The sequence below is a fragment of the Rousettus aegyptiacus genome, unplaced genomic scaffold (genome assembly GCF_014176215.1).
Source record: "Rousettus aegyptiacus isolate mRouAeg1 unplaced genomic scaffold, mRouAeg1.p scaffold_m13_p_13, whole genome shotgun sequence".
Classification (NCBI taxonomy): Eukaryota; Metazoa; Chordata; class Mammalia; order Chiroptera; family Pteropodidae; genus Rousettus; species Rousettus aegyptiacus.
The window spans coordinates 46,277,905-46,305,340 of NW_023416288.1; the positions used below are offsets into that span (position 1 = coordinate 46,277,905).

Genomic DNA, 27,436 nt, shown 5'->3' on the forward strand with positions numbered 1-27,436 from the left:
TAGAAGGAGACGCGCGATTGGGCAGCAGCCGGGGTTCAAACCAGCAAGGCGAGTGACCATTGGCCGGGGCGGTGCGAGGCGGGCCCCGGTTATTGTCCGGGCTCCGGCAGCAGCGGCGGCGGCGGCGGTCGGTGCTGCGGGAGGGGCGGCGGCGGCTCGGCGGGAGCGAGGGCGGGAGAGGCCGAGACCATGGTGAGGGCTGCGGGGCGGCGGGCGACAGCTCGTCTGCTGGCCGGCGAGCGAGTCCCGAGTCCCGAGTCCCGAGGGGCGGTGCTTGGCCCCCAGAGGCCGCTCGGCGAGGGCGTGCGGGGCGACGGCACTCGGCCGTTGGGGGTTGAGGAGCGCGCGCGGCCGGGCCCGATCTCCGTCGCCGGGCGCGTGCCGGTGCGGTGTCTGGGCCGCAGCCTTGTGACCTGCGCACGGGGCGCAGGGCACGTCCAGCCTGGGAGCTGAGCGGCTGGAGCTGGTTTCCTAGTGTCACGCCTTTAATCTCTGGTGACCTGTTGTAGGTGGTGTCCCTTTCGCAGCAGCTAAAAGCCGGCAGGCCCTGATTTGTCGCTCAAGGTCTGAGATTTTAAACTCGATGGGCTGCGAGTCTGCGTCAGTTACTGCTGCGAAACTGGCCCCGGGCGTCGGGTTTCCCGGTTTTCCCGGGTGAAGCGCGCGCGCGCTCCTCGCTGGGGTGCGTTCTGCCGAGGTGCAGTGGCGCTGTGTTTTTGTGTTGCAGTGAACGTGCAACGTTGGAGGGTCTGCACCGAGTGCGAGGGGCTTTTGAAAAGAAAGCGGTTACATATTGTACAGGGTTACATTCACACGTGTTTGATGCCATAAAAATTGCCTTTTCCTAAGTATAAGAAGTGTGTTTGCAGTCTCTAAACCTTGGCAATAGCAATTTAACGTATTGTTTTTGAAAACTTATTTCATGTCTAGTTCCTTCAAAAGGAAATAAGCAGATAAAACGAATGTGACGGATTGAAACAGTAAGGATAAAATTGCTTAAGAAGAGTAAATCGGCAAGCCTGTGGTGTTTTGCAGTCGGTGGCTTTTGATAACTAGTTTTTGTTTCATAACACAGAGCAGCAATGATTACAATTTTAGGCTCGTGCACCAGTTGAGAGATTTTTAAATGTTTTATTCCAGAGCAAATAGAGCAGAAAGGTCTCTTTGAGGAATAAGGAAGCATATATTGTTACTTGAGCTGACCTCAGAAATCGAAAAATTATGCACTATCTTTTTCTTGTAAAGCAGTATGGTCAGAAATTATTATTAAACTTCTTGTTAAAATAGGAGGCATCCTGGGAGAAATAAAGAGATCCTCAAGTCTCTCTGTTATGTCAGTCTCTTGCTACATTGTTAAATGTAAGAAAGAGGCATGAATTAGTTCTTAGACTATTTTTTTCCTGCTGCTAACACCTGCCACAGCTTTATTTTTTCATATAGTTTTCAGAGAGAAACATTAAGTCAACTGAAACATGCATTTAGGGGACTGTACATTTTGATTTTTAGCTTAAAATTTTTTTAAAGTAAGCATTACAAAGGAAATATGCCATTTCAAAGCTTATCCTTTACTTCAAAAATATAGACCCTCGGAGAGCCAATCTTGTAAACTGAATTCTTTTTTAACTAGTTTTTTTTTTTTTTACAGTGAAGAAATAATAGTAAAATTAAATAGCTCAAAAGAGAACATTAGTTTTCCCACTCCTCAGATATTTATTCCTCCTAGAGGCAAATAACTGTTATAGCTTATTGTGTGAGATGTATGTGTACACACCCTGTAATAGCCCATTTTTACATAAACAAGAGCTCACTGCACTTGCATATATATACCTTGCCTTTTTCACGGAGAATTGTTTTGTGGGTTGGGCCTTATCTTCACATATCTGTACCTCATTTGTTGAAATGGCTGCATAATAGTTTAGTCAACGATTGTGGATAGGTTCAGCAACTTTAAGCAAAACGACGCATAACAAATAAGGAAACCAGTTTTACCATAGGCTAATTGATATAAACAAGAGTTATTTGATGCATAACAAAACAGTGTTGAATGAAACAGCATTATTTGAGGACTTGCTGTATTTCTTTGGATTTGTATACCATTTCTTATTAGTAAACATTAAGATTATTTGAGAAACATTTTCTATCAGTTAAAAGTAGTATTCGTTTAACTCCTTGAGTATAAGTTTGAAAGTCTTTTTAATTGTAAAATATACATAAAATTTACTTTTGTTAAGTGTACAATTTAGTGGTATTAACCACCTTAATATTGTGTAACCATCACTCCCCATCTATCTTCAGAAGTTTTTCATATTCCCAGACTTAAACTCTGTGCCCGTTGACAGTTACTCTCTATGCCACCCCTCTCCCCAGTCTCTGCCAACTGCCATTCCACTGTCTGTCTCCATGATTTTAACTAGGTTTTTGAGGTTTCTTTTTTTATATGACTTTTTCTCCTCGAACAGATAAGTTCTGAATGTTTCCGTGGAAATTAAATATGTTTATATTTTAAAAAATTATTTCATTTGAAATATATCTAGCATAAAATATTGACTTAAAGATTCTTCAGTCTGAAATTTAAAAAATATATTCAAATTTTTAGAAATTTTTTAAAAAATAAAGTATGGCCTCATTTTTAGATAAATGGTTTTATAATACTTGTATATTGTTCTATGTATTGTATATATATTTACAATTGTTAATTTACATAAATTTGAAGGAGATCACTTAGATTTTTTTGACTACTGAAACTAAAACTAGAAAAAAATTTGTTTCCCGAATAATTTTGAAAAAGCATTTTTAACTCTTCATCTGGAGCTCTTTTTCACATAGGCTGGAGGCAAAGCTGGAAAGGACAGTGGGAAGGCCAAGGCTAAGGCAGTGTCTCGCTCACAGAGAGCTGGACTGCAGGTAATGTGTCCATGTTGTTGTAAAACAAATTATTTCTTCACTGTGGTAATTCATGACCCATAAATGTTTCATTAATTACAAAGAGGTACTATGGACCTTTAATACTGAGTGAGGTTAGTTGGTCAAAATTTATATCACAAAGCAGTTGTCTTTTGTGTTCTCTTCCAAGCGAAAACAAGTTATGAAGAGGTCTTAAATGAATTTGGTAATTTTGCTCTTAAAATATTTTATTTCTAGATTGTAATTATGTTTCTGGTTCTTTTATAAATTATATCATTGAAATGAGTATGCTGAGGTTTTTCTTTTGAAGGAGGTGTCTGTAGTAGTACATAACTTCCAGGATGAGAAAGTTTTGGGTAGAATAATGAATCATGAGTCCTGAATATGTCTCTAGTAGTTTCAGTTTTAGACTGAGTAATATACTTGAAAGACTAAATATTTTCAAACTGCACGTTTTTGAATAATTGCATCTTTAATCCATAAGTTCAAATTTTTCTGGATGAATAAGAATTAATCTCTACATGTAAGAGACACTTTGTAAACAAGAAAGTTTGAAGGCCAGACTGTTAAGGTTTAGATTTTATCCTCTTGGCAGTGGTGAGCCATTGAAAGCTTTTGAGCAAGATGACATGGTACTGAAGGGAGGGGGACAGGAACTTACACTTGATGGGTACGTTCTGTATTTTAGAGCATTGCAGAAATCTCAATTAGAACTTATTTGAAGTGTCTTTAATTTGGAGTAGGTGTTGGAAGGCAGATGGGGGCTCCCGCAGTGGTTTTAGGAATAAGGTAACACTTGGATTAAAGTGGGATGGAAAGGAATAGGAAGCAAAGCGTGTGCACCCAAGACGAGGGAAGAGGGGTATAGGGTTCAGCGGAAAGTCAGAGGTTTCTGTAAGGCTTAGAACCGAAAGGACAGAGACATCGCAGTAGAGTCAGGGTATGAGATTTCAGAATTTAAGTAGAGTCACTTTTAAGTTCCACCAAAACATTCATGAGAAAATGACCAAAAGTTTTAGATTTGAATCCAGCTTGCCAAGAAAAGTGACTGAAAGAATTACAAATTTAAAACTATTTCTGTAAAATTATTAGTTGATGCTATGAATGAGTTCCCTAAGTAGAATGTGAGAAAGGACACAAGGACATTGGTGGACCCTCAGAAACACATGGAATTTGAGTCAAAAAGAGAAGCTTGAGGAGTAGTCAGAGTTCAGAGTTGGTGTTAGAATCCGTAATCTCTGCAGCCTAAGAATAAATGGTTCTTGAGGTCCTACTATGTGTGTGAGAACATGCCAGTCACTGAGGATGCATCAGGAAGTAAGGATCCAGCTCTTTGGGAGCTCAGAACTACTTAGGGAAGGTGTGTAAACCAGTAAAAGAAAATCATGCCTTTTTTCCTTAAGGGTGTAATCTAGAAGTGGCCGATAGATATGTTGATTAAAATGTCACCTCTGGCCTTCAAGGGTGGTGCTGAACCGAAGCCAAGTTTGGGAGAAAATGAGTGACAAGAAAATAAAGACCGAGGGTTTGCCTTGGGAAGGGAACACCTAGACTATGACTAGCAGCAGCGGCCGCAGACACACGAAGTAAAAATGTGCAGAAGGAAAGAAGCCAGGGGAAAGCACGTGATCGGAACTGCTGGAATGATGGAGCCAGTGACAGACAGCAAGAGGAGGGTCCCGAGAGAGTTGGCAGAGGAGTCGAGGGCACGGACACGTGGGGTTAGGGTACTTTGGGAATGAAAAAGCGCCTGTTCTCAGAAAATAGGAACGAAGTCACAGATAATGGTGTTGCTGCTTCTCAGGTCGCCTCTTGAAACTGAGGAAGGCCAGTGGCTTTGGGACTGAAGGAAGGTGCTGGAGGTTCACAGTTGCCTGAGGCTATGTGCATCGCGTTAATGCGATTTGAAGGGGACTCATAGGCCTTGTGGCCTGTGCAGTCGATCCCTGCACAACAGCTTCTCTGTTTATAATGACATGCCTGAAGTAAATTCACAAAACCCTGTGGTGGTCTGTGTTTTAACTTTTATCTTCTCCTCAGGAGGGTGAAAGCAGGCATGAAGATTTACTAGGACACGGCACAGACCCTAGGAACTGTTAACTGCCAGTTAGTGTGACTTCTGCTGTGGGTGACCATAGTTTCAAATTTCATGCTTTGGACCTGATTCCATAGTGAGCGGTTAGCACGTTTGCTTTACACGCAGAAGGTCCTGGTTTTGCACCCCGGTGGCCATGCCACCCTGAACAAGCCCGATGTCTGATCTCGGAATCTAAGCAGGGTCGGGCCTGGTTAGTACTTGCATGGGAGACCGCCTAGGACGGCCAGGCGTAAATAATAATTTCCTGCTTTATGTTCTTCGCCTTGAGCGCACTCGGTGTTCCCCACTCACGCGGCCTCTCTTTCAGTTTCCCGTGGGCCGCATCCACAGGCATCTGAAGACTCGCACCACGAGCCATGGAAGGGTCGGGGCCACTGCTGCCGTGTACAGCGCTGCGATCCTGGAGTACCTCACTGCCGAGGTTTGTGGGGGACCGTCTGTTATTTGTGGAAACCCAAAAGGTGACCTAGACTAACGGGCTGAAACCGTGGAGTAAGGCTTTGAAACACAGAGCCATGTGCTCGCAGGTTTCTTTTGTAATGGTTTTAGATGTGTCTCGATCAGCCTATTACCCAGTACCAGTGTCAGAACCTCGGCGTACTTGTTTTTAAAGGGTCAGCAATCCATGTTTTTAAGGCACATGACTAAAGAATGTAAAATGATTCAGATATTGTACTGTTAACTGAGTGAACTCTAAAGTAGGTATGTGATCAGTAGGTGATGCTCGTGAATTTATAGAATGACCTCTTTAGGTAATGAAGATTTGGGGCGGGGTAAAGGTTTGCTAGTGTGGTATTTCTTAAAAATCACCTATATGCAATGTGATAAAAGACCTAATGGTCCCAGTTCCGTGTGTGGTTGTATGCATAAAATGCTGCATCTTGCTCAGTTTCATGTTTCAGGAAGATAACTGAGTGGAAGTTCTTAATTACTGGGCTGTGGACCACCACTTCCTCCCTCCCGACCCCCATCCTCCCAGGAAAACAAATGGGAAGCCTTGAGACTCCTTCAGCTGTACTGCAAGCCCAGGAAGTAGTTTGAGTGGCATGCAAGTCAAGTGTGGAGATAGCCAACCTAGCGGAAACAGAAAGGAGATTTTTGGTTAAGAAAGATGTGGCTGGGAGCCGGGCTGAAAGATGTAGGTTCAACCTGCATGTTATTGCTGTCATTTCACTCACCTCACCTGGTTATTTGTGTCCCACTGGAGATGTAACATCGCATTACCAGTAGTTTCGAGGTTTTGTGTATGTTGGCAACATGGGACCGGCTGAGGACCCGCCCTTCCCCTTTCCCCTCTCACCAGTCTTGTTTTTATCTGTTTAGCGGTGGGCTTTTCAGAAAGGCATTGTTCACTCGTGGAGGCAGTCTTCTGCCTGAGGATGTTTAAGTCCCAGTCCCATCTACACTCCCATTTTCTTTATTCTTGAGAATTTACAAGAGTCAACACGTTCAGATACTTAAGGTTGGGGTTTTAGTCATTAGCAGAGGTAAAGGAAATTGAGTCACTAGTAGAGGTAATCTGTTTTCAACCTTGGCTTTGTGCTTAGGGTCACCTGGGGAGCTTTCCAGAGATACTGATGCCAGACTGGGCAGAGCCCGGGGGAGGAGGTGGGTGCCGAGGCTTCCCGCCACTCAGGGGGCTAATGTATTACCTTCATCAAAGGTTTTATAATGCCAGTGTAGCCTATGGACGCAGAGAAATAAGAATGCATTTTTATGGCTAGCTGAGACTTTGAAATTCCTCTAGCTAAAAATGTCCACATTTGTAAAGGGCTTCTATCTCATTGCCTACAGGGTATAGGGCCCGATGATGTTAAAAACTCTGAATGAGAAATTTTTATATTTTTAAATTTTTCTACAAGTGCTAAGCAATAGATACCAGCCATTAAGGCCTATATATTAAAAAAAAAAAAAAAAAAAAAAAGACTACATGACTATTAAAATACGTGTTTTCTAGACATTCACATTTAGAATCATGCATGGCTTAGGAATACTATTACCCTTTGTCCTTCTTCCTATGAGAGTGGCTTTTTGCTTGCCTTTCGAGTTTTCTTGCAGAGAATGAACATAATATAAAAAGGCCAAATGAAGTAATGAGCTCTGTGAAAGCATTATAGAAATTTTAAAAAATTTGTTGGTTTCTATGTATTTTTGTTTTGTGTACAGATGCTAGTGATCCTTTTAGCTGTAGTAGAGGGACTACACTTACTTCAGATCCTTACACACTTCACCCTTTGATGTGTTATCTCGCTGACACTCTGTAGGTGCTGGAGCTGGCAGGTAATGCTTCTAAGGACCTCAAGGTGAAGCGGATCACGCCACGTCACTTGCAGCTTGCGATCCGTGGTGATGAAGAGCTGGATTCTCTTATCAAGGCTACCATAGCTGGCGGTGGTATGTGACAACTGCTTCAGCCTACATTGTTGTTGGTCTTTGTTACATAATTCAGATCAGTGATCCAGTATGTCTGATCAGCCAGCTAGAAAACTTATAAATTCCGTGTTGTTCTGTTACAGGTCCAGGCCTCTTTTCATTATCATTTTCAGTAAATATTTCTCCATATACAATGCTTTTATTTTAGCAAGTCTCATCAAAATTTCATACATGACATTTTAAACTTGGTGTTTAAAGTATTTCCTGGACATGGTTCTATAATGTAGCAGTTAACACGTCTGCTTTACACACAGAAGGTCCTGAGTTCACACCCCAGTGCAGGCACGGTCCATGGTCTATGGCCTTGCCACCCTGAACAAGCCTGATGTCTGATTTTGGAAGCTAAGCAGGGTTGGGTCTTGTTAGTGCATGGATGGGAGACCACCTAGGAAGACCAGGTGCTATAGGCATAAATAATAATTTTTTTAAAAAGGCCATCTCCGAGGTGATCTCATTAAAATAATAAAATAGTTCCCATACCCTTTAAACTATGTTTGAAAATGATCTTGAGAAACTGCTTAATGTGGTGACCACCTTCCAAATCCAGACAGACCATCAGATGAGTTAGCACCAGTGAAGAGGAGCTGTAAGTCAGTGTCTCAATCCTTTTTTGAATCTCCGTTGGAGAACCTCTGGAAAGCTATGGTTACTCTTCTCAGCACGTGAAATGGCATCATTTTACATAGTTTTAGGCAGGTTCCCAGACCCTGAGATAGGGACCCTTTGTTATAGGTACTTGATAGGATCCAAATGTGAAGTGTCATCCTTTATATACTTGCTCCTTTTGGTTTGAAGGCACTGAATGTTTTTTTAACGCTGTTTCTCTTTATCGTACCCTAGGTGTGATCCCGCACATCCACAAGTCTCTGATTGGAAAGAAGGGACAGCAGAAGACTGCTTAGAGAGTTGCTTCCGTCAGCCCTCTGCCTCCCGTCATTGTACTGTAACTGGGACAGAAAAAATAATAGGGATATGTGGAATTTTAAAGCAGTTCAATGGAAAAGCATAGACAATTACTGTAGACAAAACAAACATTTGTACGTTCTTAAACTCGAAGTTTGATAAAAGTAACTTTTCTTGTGGCAGCAGTTGTGTGTGGATTGGCTAGGTTTCTCCCATGTGTTTTATACAAAAATGGAATTGATAAACCATTTTTTACAAAAATAATGTCTCAAAACTATTCTGTTCATGATGTGTTGGAACTATTTTGCTCATACTCTGAAATTTTTTAAATTTCAAATCAATTATATATTCAGAATAATCTTAAATTGGGAATGTAGCTTTACCATGATCGATACTGTTATATTGAATCTTAGATGCTATTCATTTGTAGCATGCACCGTTATTTTATATACCACTGAAGAAAACTGCCAATTAAACCATGATATTCCATCACTATGATTCATGCCAATTTCAGAGATGTTAGAACATGAAAATGTACGTTTAGCATTGACGAAATGGGATAGTGGGACTGTTGGATTTACTGAGCGCTTACTATGTGGCAGGCCCTATGCCGAGTGCTTTACTGATCCAGAAATTTTATCAACCCCACTTGAAGGATGTGGGAACAGGCTCACAGAAATCAAATGGTTTACCAGAAAACATTGAGTTAACAGATGGAAAATGGCAGAACTAAGATACAAACCTAGATTTGGCTGACTTCAGAGCCTACCCTCTTACCTAGAATTGAAATTAAATTGATCAGTTTTCTGCTTTTGGCTTAGCTACAACTTTTAGTGGTCTTTTATTTATATGGTAACATTTAGTGCTTTGTATATTTTAAAAATTATTTTTGTCAGTTTCTAAGTAACATAAAATTTAAGTTAATGTACCAGTTGATGGTCCATCTGAAAATTATATTTTCTGTTTGGATGTGTTCATTTAAAAAAGATAAACTTTTTAGTGTTTTATAATACAACACTATCAAAACAAATCATTTTTAAACTTTAGAACTAATTTTCAAAAATAAAGCAAATAGTATGAGCCCCCGCGTACTCATCCTCCAGCTCCAGCAGTCACCGCCGTGGTCAGTTTGTTTTACCTGTGTCCCCACCTGAGCCCCCTCCCAGAGGACTGGTTTGAACCCTATTCCAGAAGTGACCTGTTTTCACATCTACATGCTTCAGCGTGTCTCTAAAGATGGGGCACTTAGAAGATCATCACAATACCATTGTCTTAATATCCACTACCCAGTTAAGTATTGACATTTCCCTCATCTCATTTTTTTATAGTTAGTTAGTTTGGACCAGGACCTAGATAAAATTTGTCTTACATTTTGATATTTCTTTTTAATCTATAGGTTTCTCGTCACTCTGTTCATGTAATTTAATTTTTGAAAAAAAAAAAAAAAGTTTCTAAGTGTGGATCTTACTGGATGCATCCTAATGGTATTTAATTTTCTCTGTTCTCTATATTTTCTATAAACTGATAGTTCTAGAGGGGTTTTTTGGTCACATTTTGCTTTTTCACAAAAATAACCTGTAAGTGCCATTTTATACTTCTAGTGTATCATCGCATCAGGGAGCTCAACTTCACCATCATACATGTGAACACCAACTAATGGTGAGTGGGTTCAGGTGCTGCCGGGCACATGCCACCCATTAGAGTTCGCTGGTCAGCTTTTCCCCTGAGTTTCAGCTGCCATTAATCATTACTGCCTAGATCCAGGATTTTAGGAGGGCTGCCAGCTGGTGACACCCTCTTCCTTCTGCATCTGGAGTTCCGTAAAGAACTTTTCTCTTTGATTTACAAGACAGGACAAGAAATTCTCAAATTCTGATTTAATTATCTGGGCGTATATTTTGAAGATGTGTCTACATTTAACAGACTCACAATTATCCTTGAGTGAACTTCTAGTAGTTTTCAGAAGCCAAAGTAGCAATAGACGAGAAGGCAGTAACAGAATAGGGATCTTTTACTAGAATTTCCTAAGTAATTGTTTCAAATATCTATTTCCTTTTGGTAGTGTAGTTATTTTATTACATAATGCCCCCAGGACTATTTTTTTTTCCTCATGAAAAAAAAGAGCAGCTGAGCCGTGTGCTCTGAACCTCACCCCCACAAAGGGTCCGCCTTGCCTCACCTGCACGCCGCCTCCGTCTGGCTTATTTAAAGCATGTCCCAGCCATCATACTGCTCCATTCATGACAAGTATCTCTGAAAGAAAGCTTTCCTTTCCTTTGAAAAGGTTAAAGAGCTACTCTACTTTAACATCTAACATTTTTAAAAAATAATTCCAGACCCGTATTTTAAAAAAGCATGGCACAGGTGTATACAGTAACACATCAGGAGAGGGTTCTAAGGAAAAGGCCCGAGAAGAGTGGGGTACATTTGAGACAAGTCTATTGTAAGGCATCTTGAGGATAAAGAATGACATTTATATAACAAGTTCGAACTCCTGAAGTATCAGTGCCATACATTGTTAGTTTCAGGTATACGTAATGATTTACATTTGTATATATTGCAGAATAATCAAAATTATTCTAGTTAACATCTGTCATCACACAGCTACAGAATTGTTTTTCTTGCGATGAGAATCTTTTTTAGAACTTTTACAAGAGTACTTGAACCAAATGACATGTTGGAAAGCAAGATCTCGTACTTCAGAGAATGACAGCTTTGTAGTTGCTCTTGTGCATTTGAGATTGAGGAGGGATCTTAGCAACTTTCAGATATGCGCTGCAGTGTTACCAGTGACAGTCACCATGCTGTCTGTGTCCCCAGGACTGACTCATTTTATAACTGGGACATTGTACTTTCGACTCCTCCCCTCATCACCAGCTTCATAGCCACCCCTCTCCACAGGAGCTTGCATTTTTTTCACACTATTTGTTCAACTTCATTTGAATTTGCAAGTAACGTCATCCATACTGAACACATTCCCAATAATACAGCTGCTTTACCAACAAATATAACTCAGAGGGGAACAAGAGATCCCTCCTGGAGGTGCCCTGACCGAACGTCGGGGGAAGAGAAACAGATGGGCAGCCCCGTCCCACGGTGCTGCTGCGCTTCCCGCCGCAGGCGTGCGGGAACCTGCGCAGGGTGAGTATCACCACATCAGTGTTGTAACAGCTCCTGCTAAAGCTCTTAGCCTGTCAGGGACGTGAGGTGCCAAAGAAAAGCTGCCGTATGCCCAAACTCCAGTTTGAGGTCTGGGACATCTGATGCCAGCATAAAGGGTGCGCGTACACCCAGATGAGGTTCATGGGGTCGTTTCCCAAAGCCAAAAAAAGTGTCCACAGTGAGGCCTTTTCGAGCTAGTTAGCTGTCACCAAAGCTAGACCCCAGATCTCTTCTAGCCAAACCTGTTTTACTGAAGAGGGACAGTCCTGGCCCAATTTTATGGGAAAAACAGGGTGACATAGCCTTTAAGCCTTAAAGGAGAGCTCAGGGAATTTCGGGACCCCACCTGCCCTAGGCGGTGCTACCGTCCCACTCCCTCACTCCTGTACACAAACAGGAACGAGGTGGCCTGGGGGTTCTCGTTCAAAGAGGTGGGGCCACCATCAGCCACCGGGCATCACGGGCAAGCAACTGACTGCTGGCATAGGGTGTCCCTGCCATCTTAGAGCCACTGCTGCCAGTGTCCTCTGGTCAAGGCCACCGAAGAGAGGGCTGTGGGGTCCCCGTGTCTGTCTGCCCGTGTAACCCTGAACTGTCACGCCCACACCCCAGCCAGCGCCGCCCTCCCACACCGCCCCGTGCTGACCGCTCCTCACAGCTTCTAGCGTGGTGACCTGACCTCGCAATTCCACCCGTTTCTGACGATGCTCCTCACGACCAACGAACACTGATGGGTCACCTGACTCCTGGTGAGCTGCGGGACACTTCTCTGGGCAATGCGCACTTCCCACAGTTCCTGACAGTTCTTAATGAAAGGTGACAACGGCAAGCACTGTGTTGGACATGCAATACCCATGTCTGTTAAGATGACACTGCGCTCCAGCCTGGCCAGCACAGCCCGCAAGCTTATTCCCCAGTCATGTCGCAGGCAACGTCGACGCCCAGCGCAGAAATGATTTCAGAGAGCTATGCGAGTGCCACGGCCACCTCGCTTCCACCGGAAATGAAGTCAAACACGGCCAGTACTTCCCGGAACCAGAGCACTGTACATCCCCCTGATGCCTGAGTGATGACTGATGACTAAGGTTCCAGGCATTCTACTCCTGGCTCTAGAGCCCAAGGGCCATCCCTCTATGGACATGTCTGTTGGGAGTGATGCCTTTAAAGGACCCGGCAGCAAATGCACCAAGCTGCAAGGGAGGGACATGTCCCCAAATGATAACTTAGAAAACCTGGCCAGAGAAACCCAACAATCAGCCTCAGAAAAGGAAAGCAAGAACCTGGCAGTTGGTTTGATAGAGCGTGAGCTCTGGTTCCAGCCAAACCAGGTCCCACTGGAACCTCCAGTTCCACCCGACGACTGTACCCGTCAACCCGTCCCCCGGCAGAGCGAGCGCTCCCCAAAGCCAGTGTTGGCAAGGAGGTACCAACAAGGCCACAAAAAGCACCCACCCCACTGGTCCCACTGTCCAGAGTGCAATGAAGGGAAGCCTGCTGGCCCTGCCTCTGGACACTGAATTGCCTCATGGGCCACCCGAAGTCCAGCAAGTGGGTCTCACCCAGCCCCCTCGCCTCAGGGACATAGATACGCTTAGTAGTGGTGCATTTGTCCTCACTAGATGATGCCTTCCCTGCAGACAGGCCGCTGACTCTACCACTAGTCCTGTTAGAGACGGCTATCTCCAACTAGTGACCAAGGAACCCATTCCATTGCCCAGGTGCTTTTGACAAGTCTGCTGTGGTGCCCATTTCACGTCCTGGTCTGTACATGGGACATGCCTTACATACTGGTAGTCGGCAACGGCTGAAGCTGGCCCTGATGCTCCCCGGCTCCCAGTACACATGCTCTAGAGTCCCCTCTGCAAGGATAACTGACAGAGCACAGCAAGTGACTGTCATTTCTGTAACTAGGTTTTAAGACTGCCCTTCGTCATGCTGGCCTTCAGACTAATGCTTGCATGAAGCAAACTGCCTAGTTGGTGAGGTCTTTGTGGCAAGTAACAACCTGCTGATAACCCGTGAACGTGCTAGGAAAGGGACCCTTGCCCACTGGAGACCAAGACGACCGAGGCCTGGCCAAAACCTTGACTGCGGAGGACCCACTGTTCTGTGCTCAGATTCCTGACCCACAGCACCTGAGGTGTTGCTTAAAGTTATGTTCTGGGGTGTGAAATGCAGTTGATAAACAATACAATATGCTACTGTATATCTCAACAAAAAATTTTAAGTTCTTAATTCTGGAAAAACGTCATACCCGACTACTTGTGAGCCGCCTCTGTGCCATTAGGCTAGGCACCAGGATTAGCAGCCAAGCTGCGCGAATACCCAGAGGCTCCCTCGCTCAATACCCGGCCACACACTCGTGCCAGGCACTCAACAGCTATTCCCATCCAACCCTCACAAGGCGGCATGCTCAACGCACATACACTGCAACTCATTTCTCATGGAACAGGTGAACATACCACTCCTTGGCATGGGGACCTCCTGTGGGAATCCCTGGGGGGCCAGGTGACAGCCTCTGCAGCTAGAATGCAAACACAGGTCCTTTTGCTTGAATCTTTGTCAACTTACCACACATGCTAGTGCCATACGCATGTCAAACGTGGTGGCTGGTCTGCCTCTACCTCCAAAAACAGGTAGCAACTCCATACTTTTGTTACCTATCGTTTCCCAGCCCGCAGCACTGGTATGGGAGTCTGACAGGTACTTATTGGGTGAACAAATGCAATTGATGACTAGCTATGTGTGCTCATCTATCATGGGAAGATGAGGCTGCTTAAGGATGTCCATCTCCCTTTGGGCACTGTCCCTCATGGACATTATCAGCCCTTGCATGATCAGGGGACGTAACATTAACTCAGGGAAGCCACACTATTGAGTGCAGAAAAAACCAGCCAGTAGTCTGCGCCAAGTTGCAGGTTACCTGGTCAAGAGCATCCATCACCTCATACCATCAGGACAGAAGGGATTGCGGGAACAACAGAGCCCCCATCACTACACACTTGCACTGGTTTTAAAGGCCATCTTCACAACGGGAACCTCAGCTAAAATAAACCAGACCTTGCAGCTCAGGCTGGTCAGTTTTGCATCATGGAGGAACCGCAAAGCCTCAATGACGAGGGACAGGGGTCTGTACAACCATGGCACTGAACACACGCCTCTTGCCATCAGACTCAGTTTTGTGCACTTTATGTACGATTAACCCTCGCTCTAAACCTCTAACTCACCTACACCGTCAACAGCTCCAGTGGTTCCCGGAACATGGCCCAAGGCCCTTCCACTTCCATCCAGGTGGACCATTAGACAACGCTCAAAGTAACCTTCGCTAAAACGAGCCATGGTTTTCAACTTGTTACAACATTGATTTTAATAGATACCTCTGAATGTGCCAAGTGGGACTTCCTTCAAGGAGCACTGGCCCAACCTGGTCCCCGTTTCACCTTCGGTATTCCACTTGGATTACCCTGAAGATACTCAGTGACATTTAATTCTTGGGTCAGGGAAGCAAAACACAGTACTCTGGAATTAAGCAAACATAGCACGTGTCTTAGAACCTGCTGCTGCTTAAAATGAAACCTACAACAACACCCTAACCCAAACAAGGACAGACAACTGTTGTTTAACTTTTATTTCATAATCATAAACTTAACTCTGCAACCCAGCTAGACGTGGAGGTACAAGGAAAACCCGGAACCCAAAGAACCGCAGCGAGAGCAGATTAGAATAGGGTGTTCCGAGCAGGCAGGATGAGGGGTGCTCTCGCAAGCTACAGAAGGAATGGTCTGGTGGTTAAGATAAAACAAGTCAAATTTATTAGAGTTGTCCACAGTCAGCAATGGTGATCTTCTTGCTGGTCTTGCCATTCCTGGACCCAAAACGCTCCATGGCCTCCACAATATTCATCCCCTCTTTCACCTTGCCGAAGACCACATGCTTGCCATCCAACCTGCGAACAAGAAGTCACTATTACCAGTGAGCAAAGATAAGCAAGCGCCGAGCAACTGCCCCACACCAACCAGCACCAAGAGAACATCAGAAGGGTGGCTTATCCAGCCTTCCTCGTTAAATAGTGAAAACATTTTATCCTTCTACCTCAAAGAAAAAAGGAACACCCAGATCATCACCGCCACAGGTGGAGAATCAAGTTTAGAATGGACCCTTAAAATGGATCAATCGATCCTTGACCTAGCTGGCCATTTTAAGTTCCCCATTTCATTACTATAAAAGGTATCTTGCTTTCTACAGCTAACTACCTGAATTTGTAGGTACATATACCCTTTTACTACTAAGACAGAAACAGCAAAGAAAAATTAAAGCAAGTAATTAACGTTCCTTAGTTGACTCTGCTGCTGGGGTCTACCCTTACCATTCAGTCTTGGCAGTGCAGATGAAAAACTGGGAACCGTTTGTGTTGGGTCCAGCATTTGCCATGGACAAGATGCCAGGACCTGTATGTTTCAGGATGAAATTCTCATCATCGAATTTCTCCCCATAGATGGACTTGCCACCTGTGCCATTATGGCGTGTGAAGTCACCACCCTGTGAATGTTAAGAGAAACCTATCACTTTTGGCAACATATTAAGAAAATACACCAAAACTGCAAGGTTCAAATTGCAAATTCAACTTTAAACTGACTAGAAGGCCTAAACAGAACCAAAATGGTGTAACAGCTCACACACACACACACATCCTGAATATAGTACTAGCTCAAGCCCAAATCAAAGTCACAACCTGAATCTGTATATTTCATACCTGGCACATAAATCCTGGAATAATTCTGTGAAAGCAGGAACCTTTATAACCAAATCCTTTCTCCCCAGTACTCAGAGCACGAAAGTTTTCTATTAAAAAAAGCGAGAAGAATAGGGTAAAATGGGTAAAGGGGATCAAATATGATAGCTGAAAGAAACTAAACTTTACATGGTAAACACACAACACACATGTCAAATTATAACGTATACCTAAAAATTATGTAATTGTAACCATTACCCCAATAAACTTAATCACAAAAAAATGCATACATATACATAGCACACACAGAAGTAAAATTGGACCTTTTTTAAACTTACAAGGAACTAACCTGCTGTCTTTGGAACTTTGTCTGCAAACAGCTGTAAGAGAAAAATGGCAGTTAATCAATACCTACTTACACATTTTTCATTGCTAAGTACCCATGACTTTAGGGGCTTGTGAATCAAATTCATCTTCTCACTAGAAGAAAATGCTTCTTCAACAACAACTTTGAATCCCAGATAAAAACTGCTTCTGACAGCTTTAACGCCCTGTGGGATTGGGTTTAGCAACATGAGACCCGAGGACATGCCAAAAATTCAAAACATGTAGTAACTTCAAGGGTGTGAAGCTTCTAAAGTGACTTAGAACTTTTCAGTATTATCACATCTACTTCTTAACAGGCATACAGCTTCTCAAATGTACATCACCTTCCCAAACTTCAGCTGGAACAGAACAAGTTTTAGTAATAACCAGCATTCCTGCCACATGACTGAGTTAAAGTGCTGAAATTTTAGTCACTGTAATGAAAATGCTACTACCTCCAAACTGCTAACATAGCTTTAGCAGATTAGATGAGCATTCACTTCTTGGTTTCCACGTCCCTTACCTAGTAGTGGGGTAAAAAATAGAAAGGTTGGTTTCTAGTGCATCTGCTTTGGACCTTTCCTGCACACGTCAAACGTTCTGACTAGTGGTCTGAATACCGCTAAAAACATTACAAGCCCTTACAGACAGCTTATTTAAATGCCTCTTATTAACTATTCCAGAAATCCGTGACTATCTGTGCACGTCCCTGGAAATTTCCATTAGGAAGACATTGCTATTTAGCTTCCAGGAGTTTGTGGCTACAATACCCGGGTCTTTCTATGCATTAACTTCTCAAAGCGCCGTACCCCCCCCCTTAAGTTACTACAATTTCCCTTTAGACGTTTACTGAAGTTAAACGCCGTTCCTGGCAGTCGTATCCCCATTCTCGCCAAGGGATACGCAGGAGCACTTTCTCCTGTTTCCATTTAGCCCTCTGGCTAACCCGACGCAAGTCACAAAGCCTAGGCTCAGGCCAAGTTTCCACGCGGGCCTCCGACAATTACTAGGTGACTACAGATAACGGCGGGTGTCGATTCATCAGGATGGACTTTCTCCCACCGGGGCGGAGGTGCCTCCTCCGAGCCGGGCGATGGGGACAGGGAAGGAAAACAAGCCTACCGGCCTCGCGATCCGCACGCAAGGCGGAATCTACTCCCGGCACCAAGTCCTGAAGCCCAACTGAGCACCGGCTGTTAGGACGCCCGACAGGAATGAGCCCTCGCGCTGCGCCTGCCTCGCCGCCCCGGGCGAAGCGCACCGACCCTCTGCGGGCGCGACGGCCCCGCGGCCGACGAGCGAAGCCGGGCCCGCAGGCAGCCAGGGCGGCCTCGCCCGAGCTGCGCGGGGGCGCCGGGCGCCTCCCACGGGCGTCGTCACGGCGGCGGGGCGGGCCGCGGCGCCACACGCTTCCGCTCGGGTGGGGGCGGGGAGGGGCGCGCGGCCGCCCGGGCACCGCCGCGCTCTCCCGCCCGCGGACGCCGAGTCACGGCCGCCCGCGCCCTCGCGAGTCCTCGAGCGGCCAGGGGGCCGCACTCACGCCGCCGGCCGGCGCGAGAACGACGCCCTCGGGCGGCCGCGGCGAAGGGCGAGGCCCCCGAGCCCTCGGGGAGGCGCCCGCGCCTGCCGTCCGTTCCGGGCGTTGCCGACCTGCAGCGACCGCCATTCGCGCGGCGGCCCGCGGCCCGCGGCCCGAGCACGTGCGCGGCCGGAAGGGCGCGGCCGCCCCTCCCCCGCCCGCCTTTGTCTGCCCGCCGCCCCCGGCCTCCCAAAATGGCCCCTCGTCAGGAAATGGCGCCGCGGTCCTCAGACGGGCGCCCGCCCGGGCGACCCTCGGCCGCCGACCCCCGCCCCCGCCCGCCCGCGCCCACCCGGCGCGCCGCTGCCCGCCCGTCCGACCTCGAAGGAGACGCGACCCAAGGGCTCGCCGTCGACGGCGATGTCGAAGAACACGGTTGGGTTGACCATGGCTGGAATCAAAAAGCTCTAGAGCGGCGGCGTCTGCAAGGCAGCACGAGCCCCGCCGCCCGCCCTCTTATAGCCGGCTCGGGCCCCGCCCACGGCCGGTCGCGCGCCGCCGCCCCAACCAATCGTGATTGCGCGCCGGCCGGAGTGATGGTTCGGCGGGCCTGTGAACGGGGACGGCGCCAGCGGGGCGGGACTGCGGGCGCGCGTGCGCGCTGGCAGACGCAGGCAGGTTCCCGCCCGCGGGCTCCGTCGCGGCATTGCGGCTTGGGGTCGAGTCCGGGGGCGGAGGATCGGGCCGCAGGATACGAGACGGGGGTGGGGGCGGGGACCTGGGTTGGCCCGCGTGGTAGGGCAGGTGGGAGCTCGAGGAGAGCGCCGGGGGTCGGGAGGCCGCCCCGCGACCAGGGCGTCTCCCCATTGCGCTGAGGGGGCAACTGAGGCGAACGCTCGCCTCAAGGTCGCGCCGCCCGCCAAGGTCGCTCGGGTTTCCGGGTCGGACCGCGCCGTTCCGAGGCCAGGTGGCCTTGGGCATCACCATCTTCTCAAACTGCAGATGAGGCGCAGCCGCCTGCGACTGAGAGGTTACGAAATGCTTCCAAAATGCCCTACTTTCCGAAAATATCTTGCAGCTCTGCCTGTGTTTTCTGCAGGAGGAAGACATCACAGCAAGAGCCCGGCGGCTCTACCTGTAAAGACACAGCAGACTCTGCCCTCGTAATCTTAAAATCTGCATTCCCCTTTCGGCGGCAGAGTTGTGCTCTGGATTCGGGGTGAAAGACAGAGCTTCAGTTTAAAGTGAATTCCCCCAAGCAAAGACGTTAATAATGCTTTTATTACTAGTACTGAATGCACTTCTGTGACCCTGGTGATTTCTTCAGCAAACCTCAAAACGATAAAAATTTATTCATCGTCCTCTGCCCCTTAGCGGCAGAATGTTATGGAATATCTCAAACTCAGTTTCTTCACCTAGGAAACCAGGATAGGGTTTGAGACGCAAATGAGAAACGTGAAGTCCGGTGCAGGCGTGGGCAGCCTGCCTGGGCTGGGAATGCAGAGTGGTTCTGCCCTCAGGCCACCCGTTATCCACACTTACTGATGTGGATGTTACATGACTCACTCAGAGCAACCTGCTTGGGAGAGTTAGCAAAACAGAACTGGAACCTGCTTCCTTTTCTTTCTCATTCCACATCACCCCGTGCTTTGTGACCTTGAGGAAGCTACTTGCCCTCATCTAGCACTGAAAAAAATGAGCAGAGGCCCTCAGGCCTAAACTTCAACTTCCCTATCCTCCACTCAGAGCCTGAGTACAATGAGGATCCCTTCCAAGAAAGAAATTAATGAATGCAGGAAAGCCTAAGAAACCCGTCCTTAATGACTCCTCTCACATTCTCTTACGTCCTATCTTCTTTTTACCATCAAATTGTCGCAGTGGTGTCCAAGGTCCATACGCTCAGCGAAACAAGTGTGTGTGCTTTGTCGAGGGGGAGGGGTGTTGCAGCAGACCCTTTATTGGCGTTATCTGTCAAACTGGACTTCTGAGTGAAACATCAGTAGGCCCACGGGGCTGTCTGTGCCTCGCTCGGATGATTCAGACGGAAAACAAATCCAAGGGAATTCAACTGCCCTGACCTGGCTGGCGGGAGGGATTCTGTCTCAGCGAGCAGAACTCGTAACTGTGTTGACGGAGCGTATTATACACAAATGATCGTGTCAAAACGTCTGAGCACAAGAGGCTGTAACTGCAAAAATCAGATTACTCCACTTTGTAACAACACTCCTTTGGAAGAGCGCGACTTGTCCCTTCAAGGCCTGGCTTGGTGCTTCTGCTCTCATGGGGCAGAAGCTGCCCCTGCTGGGACTACCAGTGACTTTGCCACCCACAAACCCAGGGCTTTTTCCGGGCAGCATCTTCTCCTTCACGAGGCACGGTCACCACCTCCTGTGTCAGAGTTGAACATTTGATCTTCCTCTGTTCCTCAAACACCTGCTGTGGTAAACCTCATCTATTCCCACAGCTCAGATTCTCAGGTGACTTTCAAACCAAGCTCCCTCCCCAGGCCTCAGTCTGTCCCCACTGCTACAGTGCCTGCTTGGCCTTTCGCAGGTAGCAGCCTTGTAACCGGGCACTGTGCCCTGGTTTGCCCTGGCATTTCTGGAGTGGTCACTCTCAAAAGCCTCTGACTTTGAAATGCCCAGCCCCCCCTCCAGGCTCTTGGGCTCCCATGGCACCGACCGTAAGCAGCCCCGCATTGTCCTGCCCTGGCCGGCTTGCTCTCCAGTCTCAGTGGGATGTTTCTCCTGCCACATTGAGTTCCTCCTCCCTGCACCCCGCCCCATGCTTCCAGCTGCTGCTCTCCTATGCAGCGCCCCCTTCTCCAAGAGCAATGCTCACCCTGCATCCTGGGGCGAGGCTGCCTTAGCTCTCCCAGAGTCAGTGGTGCAGCATCGAATGCAGTAGAAGTGTGTGGAATGACCGCAGAAACCAGGTCGGTGACCCCAAAACCTGGCCTTGGACCCTGTCTCCCCTTAGGTTGCAATTCGCACACACTGCCCAGACAGTGGGGCTCCCTCCTCAGCAGGCACCCCTGTGCCTTGACAGTCAGCCCAGGAAAACGGCAGGGTGATGAGGCAGCGTCACTGCAGCCCCCACGTGCTGCCTCCTGCCGGCTCGCACCCTGGCTTCATCCCCTGATTGTCAGCTCTCGTCCCCGCTGTCGGGGCCCCTAGCAAGAGGCCTGGCCCCAGTGTTCTTTCGCCCCCCTCACTTCAGCACCTCTATCCCCCTCTGCTCCTCTGGCCTCCGGGGCTCCCCACCCACCAGCCCCCCGAAGCCCGCGGCCACCCTGCGTTTACTCCCGACTCGCTCTTGAGAAGCGTGCGCGCCGCCTGTGCTGACTGCGCACTCTGCTCCACCGCAGTCAGACTGCGCCCTCTCCCCCAAAGCCCCAGGGACCTCTGATGCATGGCCCTGGGCATTTTTGTTTGTTTTGTTTTGGCCCCTGGCATTTGACCCCATTGGCAACGCGGTTCTGAGCTCTAAGCTGCAGTCACCAGCGCAGCTCGTAGGGGAACCCCACCCCCGCTCGCTCCCCCGCCCCCCCCCACCCCCACAGCAATGGCTCAGACGGGGATCGGTTTACACAGGGCAGAGAACATGCAAAGCCGCTCAGAGGGAGGGTCCCCTGAGCCGAGTCAGAAGTCGGACAAGCCGGGTGTGCTTCAGCAGGGAGGGCCCGGTGACAGGGCAGGGACTGCAGACCCAGCCGCGGGGCAGAGCGGGACTCCGCGCAGGCGCAGAGGCTGCCAAAGGTTCCTGTCCGCAGCCAGGCGCTCGGGTCACTGCTGCTCGCTCAGGTGTTGAAACGCACAGCAGCTTTTCCCCTCTTTGATTTCTGTATGCGTTTTTCTTTTAACATCTCTATTGAGATATTGTTTCCCTATCGCGAAATTCAGTGGTTTGAAGTGTACCGCTCAGTGATTCTCAGCAAGCTCAAATATCACCGCAGCGTGACCGTGGCACTTGCCCTCACCCCGAAGAGAGCCTCGTGCCCATTCTTAGTAACTCCCTGTTCCTGCCCGGTGACTACTTTTAAAGTTGTATAGTTACACATCGATTTAGACTTGTGGCTTCCAATGGAAATATTACAAAGTTCACATTTTAATATTTAGGAGAACTTTAGGTTCATCGTATCTAACAGTTTATCAGAATTATTCAACGCTCATGGAGGTTCTCTTTTTTAATTTAGACAATAAGTACTTTAAATGGAAACCAAATTTATTGCATTTATAAAGAGCAGTTTAAACCTTTGAAGATGTGTTGAGAGAGTTCAAATCTGCTATCCTCATAGCGAGACTGATACAATATCTAAGCTAAAGAACTAGGTGTTAAAATGGCAGCATTAATACATTAAATACTGGCTGTAAAAATATAACGAAATAACTCCTGAGCAGCCTCTACGTAGAAAAGCCACACAGGAGCCCTGAGGACTTCGATCTTCCGTCCTCTCGCCGTCAGCTCCTGATGTGCTGCCACTTGCCCTCTCCTCACTTTCTCGAGTTCATGTTCAGGTTCTTCTAGCTCTGGAAAGACTAGGGACAAGAGAGAGAAGGAAGAGGGCAGAGGGAGCAGTGTGACAACGGCATAGTCCCTGCTCCCACAGCTTTTCCAAGAGCCCGGCTCTGGCTTCCACCCTAGGCCATAGGATCCGGCAAGACGGATGTTTGATCCGGGCCCTGCGCCGCCCAGTGCTGGGTGCCGTCAGTGCAGAGGAAGGCAAGAGGCATGCTTTGGGTCAAGAAACATCGACCTGGCGACCCAGCATTAGGGGACAGTTGGGAATGGAGCGGGTGGTCAGGCCCTGGGGCAGCTTCGGGGGCAGGGCTCAACCTGGCCTGGGGCCAGTCCGGGACAGCCAGGCCCCAACCTCAGCAGGTGGATCCCAAGGCAGCTACGATGGGGCCTTGGGCAGGGCTGGGAAAGGTGGGGTCTGATGCTGTGGGCTTTGCCGCCCACTCAGACTCATAAGGTGGGGAATTTCCCCAACACAGGAAGGGCACAATAGCCAAAGAAGGGAATGAGGCCCAGGCCACCTCCAAATTCTAGACAGTACTAGGTGCCATCGTCAAGGTCACTGTTCAACTCACAACAGTCCTTTGACGCAGACACTCTTATTATCCCTGTTTTCCACAAGAGGACGTGACATCGCTCGGAGAGGTTCAGTAACTTCCTCAAAGTCACACAGCTGCTGCAGGTGGAGCCAGCGGTGCCCATCTTGCCTGGCTCTGGGTTCTGTCGACTCGTCTTGAATGTTGTAAAAATTGTGGCAAAATATACATAACATAAAGTTTACCATTTTAAGCATGGAGTGTCCCATTCAATGTCATTAAGCACAGTCACACTGTTGTGCAGCCGTCACCACTGTCCATCTGCAGAATTTTCTCTTCTTTGCAGACCGAAGCTCCACCCTCATTAAATAACAACTCTCCTAGCCCCAGCCCCCACCGACTCCTCCATCCCTATGACTCTGACTCCTCTGGGACCTCACGTGGCCACACGTGGAGACGTCGCTAGTTCAGGTCCAGACCACTGCGCTAATGTGAGTGTCAAAAGAACGCGAGTCACAGGGCGTCTGGGTTTCCCAGTGCAGGTCGGCCGACTGTCCGGCACAGGAGGCCCAGCCTTCGACCCGCCTTCCCCACTCAGCTCTCTCAAGCCCGGCTTTTGGTTGAAAGTGAGAGACGTGCAACTCTTCCTTTCATGTGAGGTCACTGTAGGGTTATTAACTGGCTTAATTTCAATGTAATTGTGTCTCAGGGAACAGAGAGTCCCGAGGAAAGGGACAGAGAGGTGGCAACGGCCAGCTGGTGGAGCACTCGTGACATACTCATTTATCGGTTAAGTTTGCCCTCTTCTGTGGGTGTGGTTTGTGGCCCCTCTAAACAATTACAGTAGTGACATCAGAGATCAGTGATCACAGGTCGCCATGACACATATAATAATAACAAGATTGGAAGTATTGCCAGAATTACCAACATGTGACAGAGACAAAAGTGGAAAAATGGCACTCATGGACTTCCTCCCTGCGGGTTGTCACGAACCTTTGGTTTGTAAAAAATGCAGTGAAGCAACACACAGGACAGGAGGTATGCTTGTAAGTGGGCTCGCACCGCGTTTGTGCCTCTGTGACAGACTGATTTCACTCAGTTTAACGTCTTCGAGGCCCGTCCACGTTGTGGCAGGTGTCGGAATTTCACTCCCTTTTATGGGGTACATTCCACTGCGCGCAGACCACATTCACGCCGTCCTCTGTCCACGGACACTGGGGTTGCTCCCGCCTCTTGGCGACTGTGAACCATGCAGCTGTGAAGTGCGGGTGCACATACCCGTTCGAGGCCGTGTGCGACCCTCCTGCACGTACCCCCGGAAGGGGAAGTGCTGGGCCAACTAATTCCATGTGTAATCTTCTGCGGACCCCCCATACCGCCTTCCCCGGCGGCCGCGCCGTTTTACGTTCTCGGCACCTGTGCCCGAGGTGCCGGTTTCTCCGCATCCTCGCCAACACCGCTTGTTTCCGCTTGTTTGTGTTTATCTCACTGTGGTTTTGACTAGCATTTCCCTCATGATTAATGATGCTAAATATCGTTTCCTGTGTTTTTGGTCATTTGTAAATCTTTGGCGAAATGTTTGCTTAAGTCTTTTACCCATTTTCGAAGTTGGGTTGTTTAGTTTTTTGTTGTTGAGTTTTAGGAATTCTTTACATATTCTGGATGTTCATCTCTTATCAGGTATGTGGTGCGCGAACATGTTCTCTCTTTCTGGGGTTGCTTTGTACTGTGCTGCTAGTGTCCTGGTGTTCTTGCAAGTCCAGGTGGCGTCGTTGGCTGGATCTCACGTCTGGCTCCATAACCTGCTGTGGGTGTGGGTCCCACCACTGAGGGGAGGCCAACATTTCCCACGAAACTCAGTTCCCTAAGCCCCGGGTGACCATCTTGGCCTCTCTCTCAGATGCTGGTAAAGACAGTGATTCAGAAATAGCTACGTCACGTACAGGACCCAGAGCAAAATAAAATATGAGGTCCCTTGTTCAAAAGCTTCCCACCTGTGTAGGCTGTTTTGTTGGCTTTTAAGTTAATAGCAATACTTAAGAATCGTATAGGGTATTTACAAATAATATGTAAGATGCTAATTTTTAATAGACTTTTAATAGATTGATTTTTTTAGAGCAGTTTTAAGTTCACAGTAAAATGAGAGGAAGGTACGGAGAGTTGGTTCCCACATATCCTTACCCCCCACAGACTCCCCCGTTATCGGCACCCCCACCAGGTGGTACACTTGTCACTGACACATCATAGTCACCCAGAGTCTATGGTGCATGTCAGGCTCAGTCCTGGTGGCGCAGGGTCTGTGGGTTTGGACAGATGGGTCGTGTCTCGTGCCCACTGTGGCAGCACCACGCAGTGGTTTCGCGGGCCTACAATCCCCTGTGCTCCGCCCGTCCCTCCTTCCCGCGCCCAGGGCCCCGACAGCCGCTGCCCTTTCACTGTCCACAGTTGTCCCTTCCCCGGGACGCCACGTGGCCGGAAGCACGCAGTGTGCAGCCCCCTCCGATGGGCTCCCCTCACTCAGCCGTGCGCACCCGAGGTCCCCCGCAGCTGTTCGTGGCCGGACAGCTGTCTCTCTGTGGGTGACGGATGCGCCACTGTCTGGGTGGACCACGGCTGTCCCACCCGTCCAGACGTCTCGGTCGCTCCAGGTTTTGACAGTGACGAATGAGGCTGCTGTCGCCGCCCTGCGCAGATTCTGTGTGGACACGTTTCAGTTCCTTTGGGAAAACTCCAAGGAGCGTGGCCGCTGGGTCACACGGTAATGTGATATTTGGTTTTGTGACACACCAGCAAACTGTCTGCGGTGTCCTCGTGATCCACCTCCGTACCAGCAGCGAGAGTGCTGTTGCCTGGTGTTTGATTGGATTTTGATTTTTGCTTTGAGAGTGTGTTTACTATACCAAAGCAGCATTTCCCGCCCAGATTGCAAGGAGTTCAGGCGGACTTGCGGGGTAACAGCCAGCTCCCTTGCGGGGTAACAGCCAGCTCCCGGGGGCTCCTGCAGGAGTGGGAGGAGGAAACCGGAAGAGCAGGTTGGCCGATGGGCTGGAAGCTGAGGCGCCAGGCGGCTCCAGTCCCGCGGTTCGCCCACCTGTGAGAGGAGTCGACCAGTGTGACGACCCTGCAGGCACCGGGCAGCCCCTCTTCCGCTTGCCCACGGCCCTCCACCAGGCGGCCCAGCCCCCCAGCCCTGATCACCAGGTCTGCAAGAGCAAAGGCAGGGAGAAGGCTGGCGACAGCCGCCCCGCCCTCCCCGCTGTGGGCCCACCCCACGACCCCCAACATTCCACCACTGGGGGGCGCCATACAGGCCCACAAGAGAGCAGGAGAGAAAGTCTGCTCACTGGTTGGCCAGGTGTCCAGCTAAAGAGCAGGGTCCCTGTCCCTAAGGCGGGGGTGTGAGGTGTGTGGGACGCGCCGGGCAGTCTCGCTGCACTGTGCTTGGGGGTTCTCCAGGGTGGGCACTGGGCTATGACCAGGGCCACTAGGTATCACTCTGCCACCAATCATCAGAGATGGGGACACTTTCTCCATCAAACCAGCAAATGCTCATGGGACACCTGCTGGACGTCCTACGGCGGTGCACGAGCCCAGCCTGGCTAGGTGCCAAGCGGGGAGTGGGGGCGGGGTTCCCTCCTGCGTCAGTCTCTTTGAGGAATGTCAGCAGTGAAATAAACCAGGACACAAAAGATGCCAGTCCCTGCCCCTACGGAGCCCACGGTCCCATGGGGGGAAACAGTGAAAAAATAGGGACCTCCTCTGAGCCAGGATGCTCACTCAAGAGACAGCCCTCCCTTGTAGTGACAGGATAAACAGCGCCAGGAAGCCAGCGGATGACCCCAGGAGGGGATGTCCAGGTGAATATGGGACATTCCATGAAGTGACTCGTCTGAATTGCTCAAAAAAACCACGTTGGGGAAAAAAGCAGGCCTGTTCTGGATTAAAAGAGACTCCAGAAGCACCGCAACCAGACGCAAAACGTGAACATCGACTGAATCCGGATTGACAAAGGTTAAGAAGGGCGTTTTAGGACAGCGGGGACATTTGCACAGTGAACGCTGCCGTGGAGTCACTGTTCGCGTGCTGAGGCACGAGCACAGAGAACGTCCCTGTTTTCCACGGTGTGACTGAGGCCGCACAGAGGAGGGGTCTGCAGCCAGGAGAGGGGGAGTGGGCGCACGCACGCGCACAGGTGGTGAGAGGGCGGCCGGAGCCGAGACGGGACAGGCGGCGTGCAACAGCTGTGAACCCAAGCGCTGTGCGGG

General features: G+C 48.7%; 2 protein-coding genes across 3 annotated transcripts; one reads left to right on the forward strand and one right to left on the reverse strand.

Annotated features, from left to right (window-relative positions):
- Positions 1-101: 101 nt before the first annotated feature.
- LOC107512397 (histone H2A.V) lies at positions 102-9,266 on the forward strand. The gene is made up of 5 exons (XM_016147881.2): positions 102-192; positions 2,827-2,904; positions 5,310-5,423; positions 7,267-7,396; positions 8,276-9,266. The coding sequence occupies exons 1-5, from the start codon at positions 190-192 to the stop codon at positions 8,335-8,337; spliced, it is 387 nt and encodes a 128-aa protein (XP_016003367.1). The 5' UTR covers positions 102-189; the 3' UTR covers positions 8,338-9,266.
- Positions 9,267-15,113: 5,847 nt separating this feature from the next.
- On the reverse strand, positions 15,114-18,637 carry PPIA (peptidylprolyl isomerase A). 2 transcript variants are annotated; one of them, XM_016147880.2, is made up of 5 exons: positions 18,498-18,637; positions 16,582-16,612; positions 16,254-16,342; positions 15,867-16,039; positions 15,114-15,446 (listed from the first exon to the last, which is right to left on the reverse strand). In XM_016147880.2, the coding sequence occupies exons 1-5, from the start codon at positions 18,564-18,566 to the stop codon at positions 15,314-15,316; spliced, it is 495 nt and encodes a 164-aa protein (XP_016003366.1). In that variant the 5' UTR covers positions 18,567-18,637; the 3' UTR covers positions 15,114-15,313. The 2 variants fall into 2 exon arrangements, with proteins under 2 accessions (XP_016003366.1, XP_036086447.1); XM_036230554.1 differs by lacking the exon at positions 18,498-18,637 and adding an exon at positions 17,054-17,076.
- Positions 18,638-27,436: the final 8,799 nt, after the last annotated feature.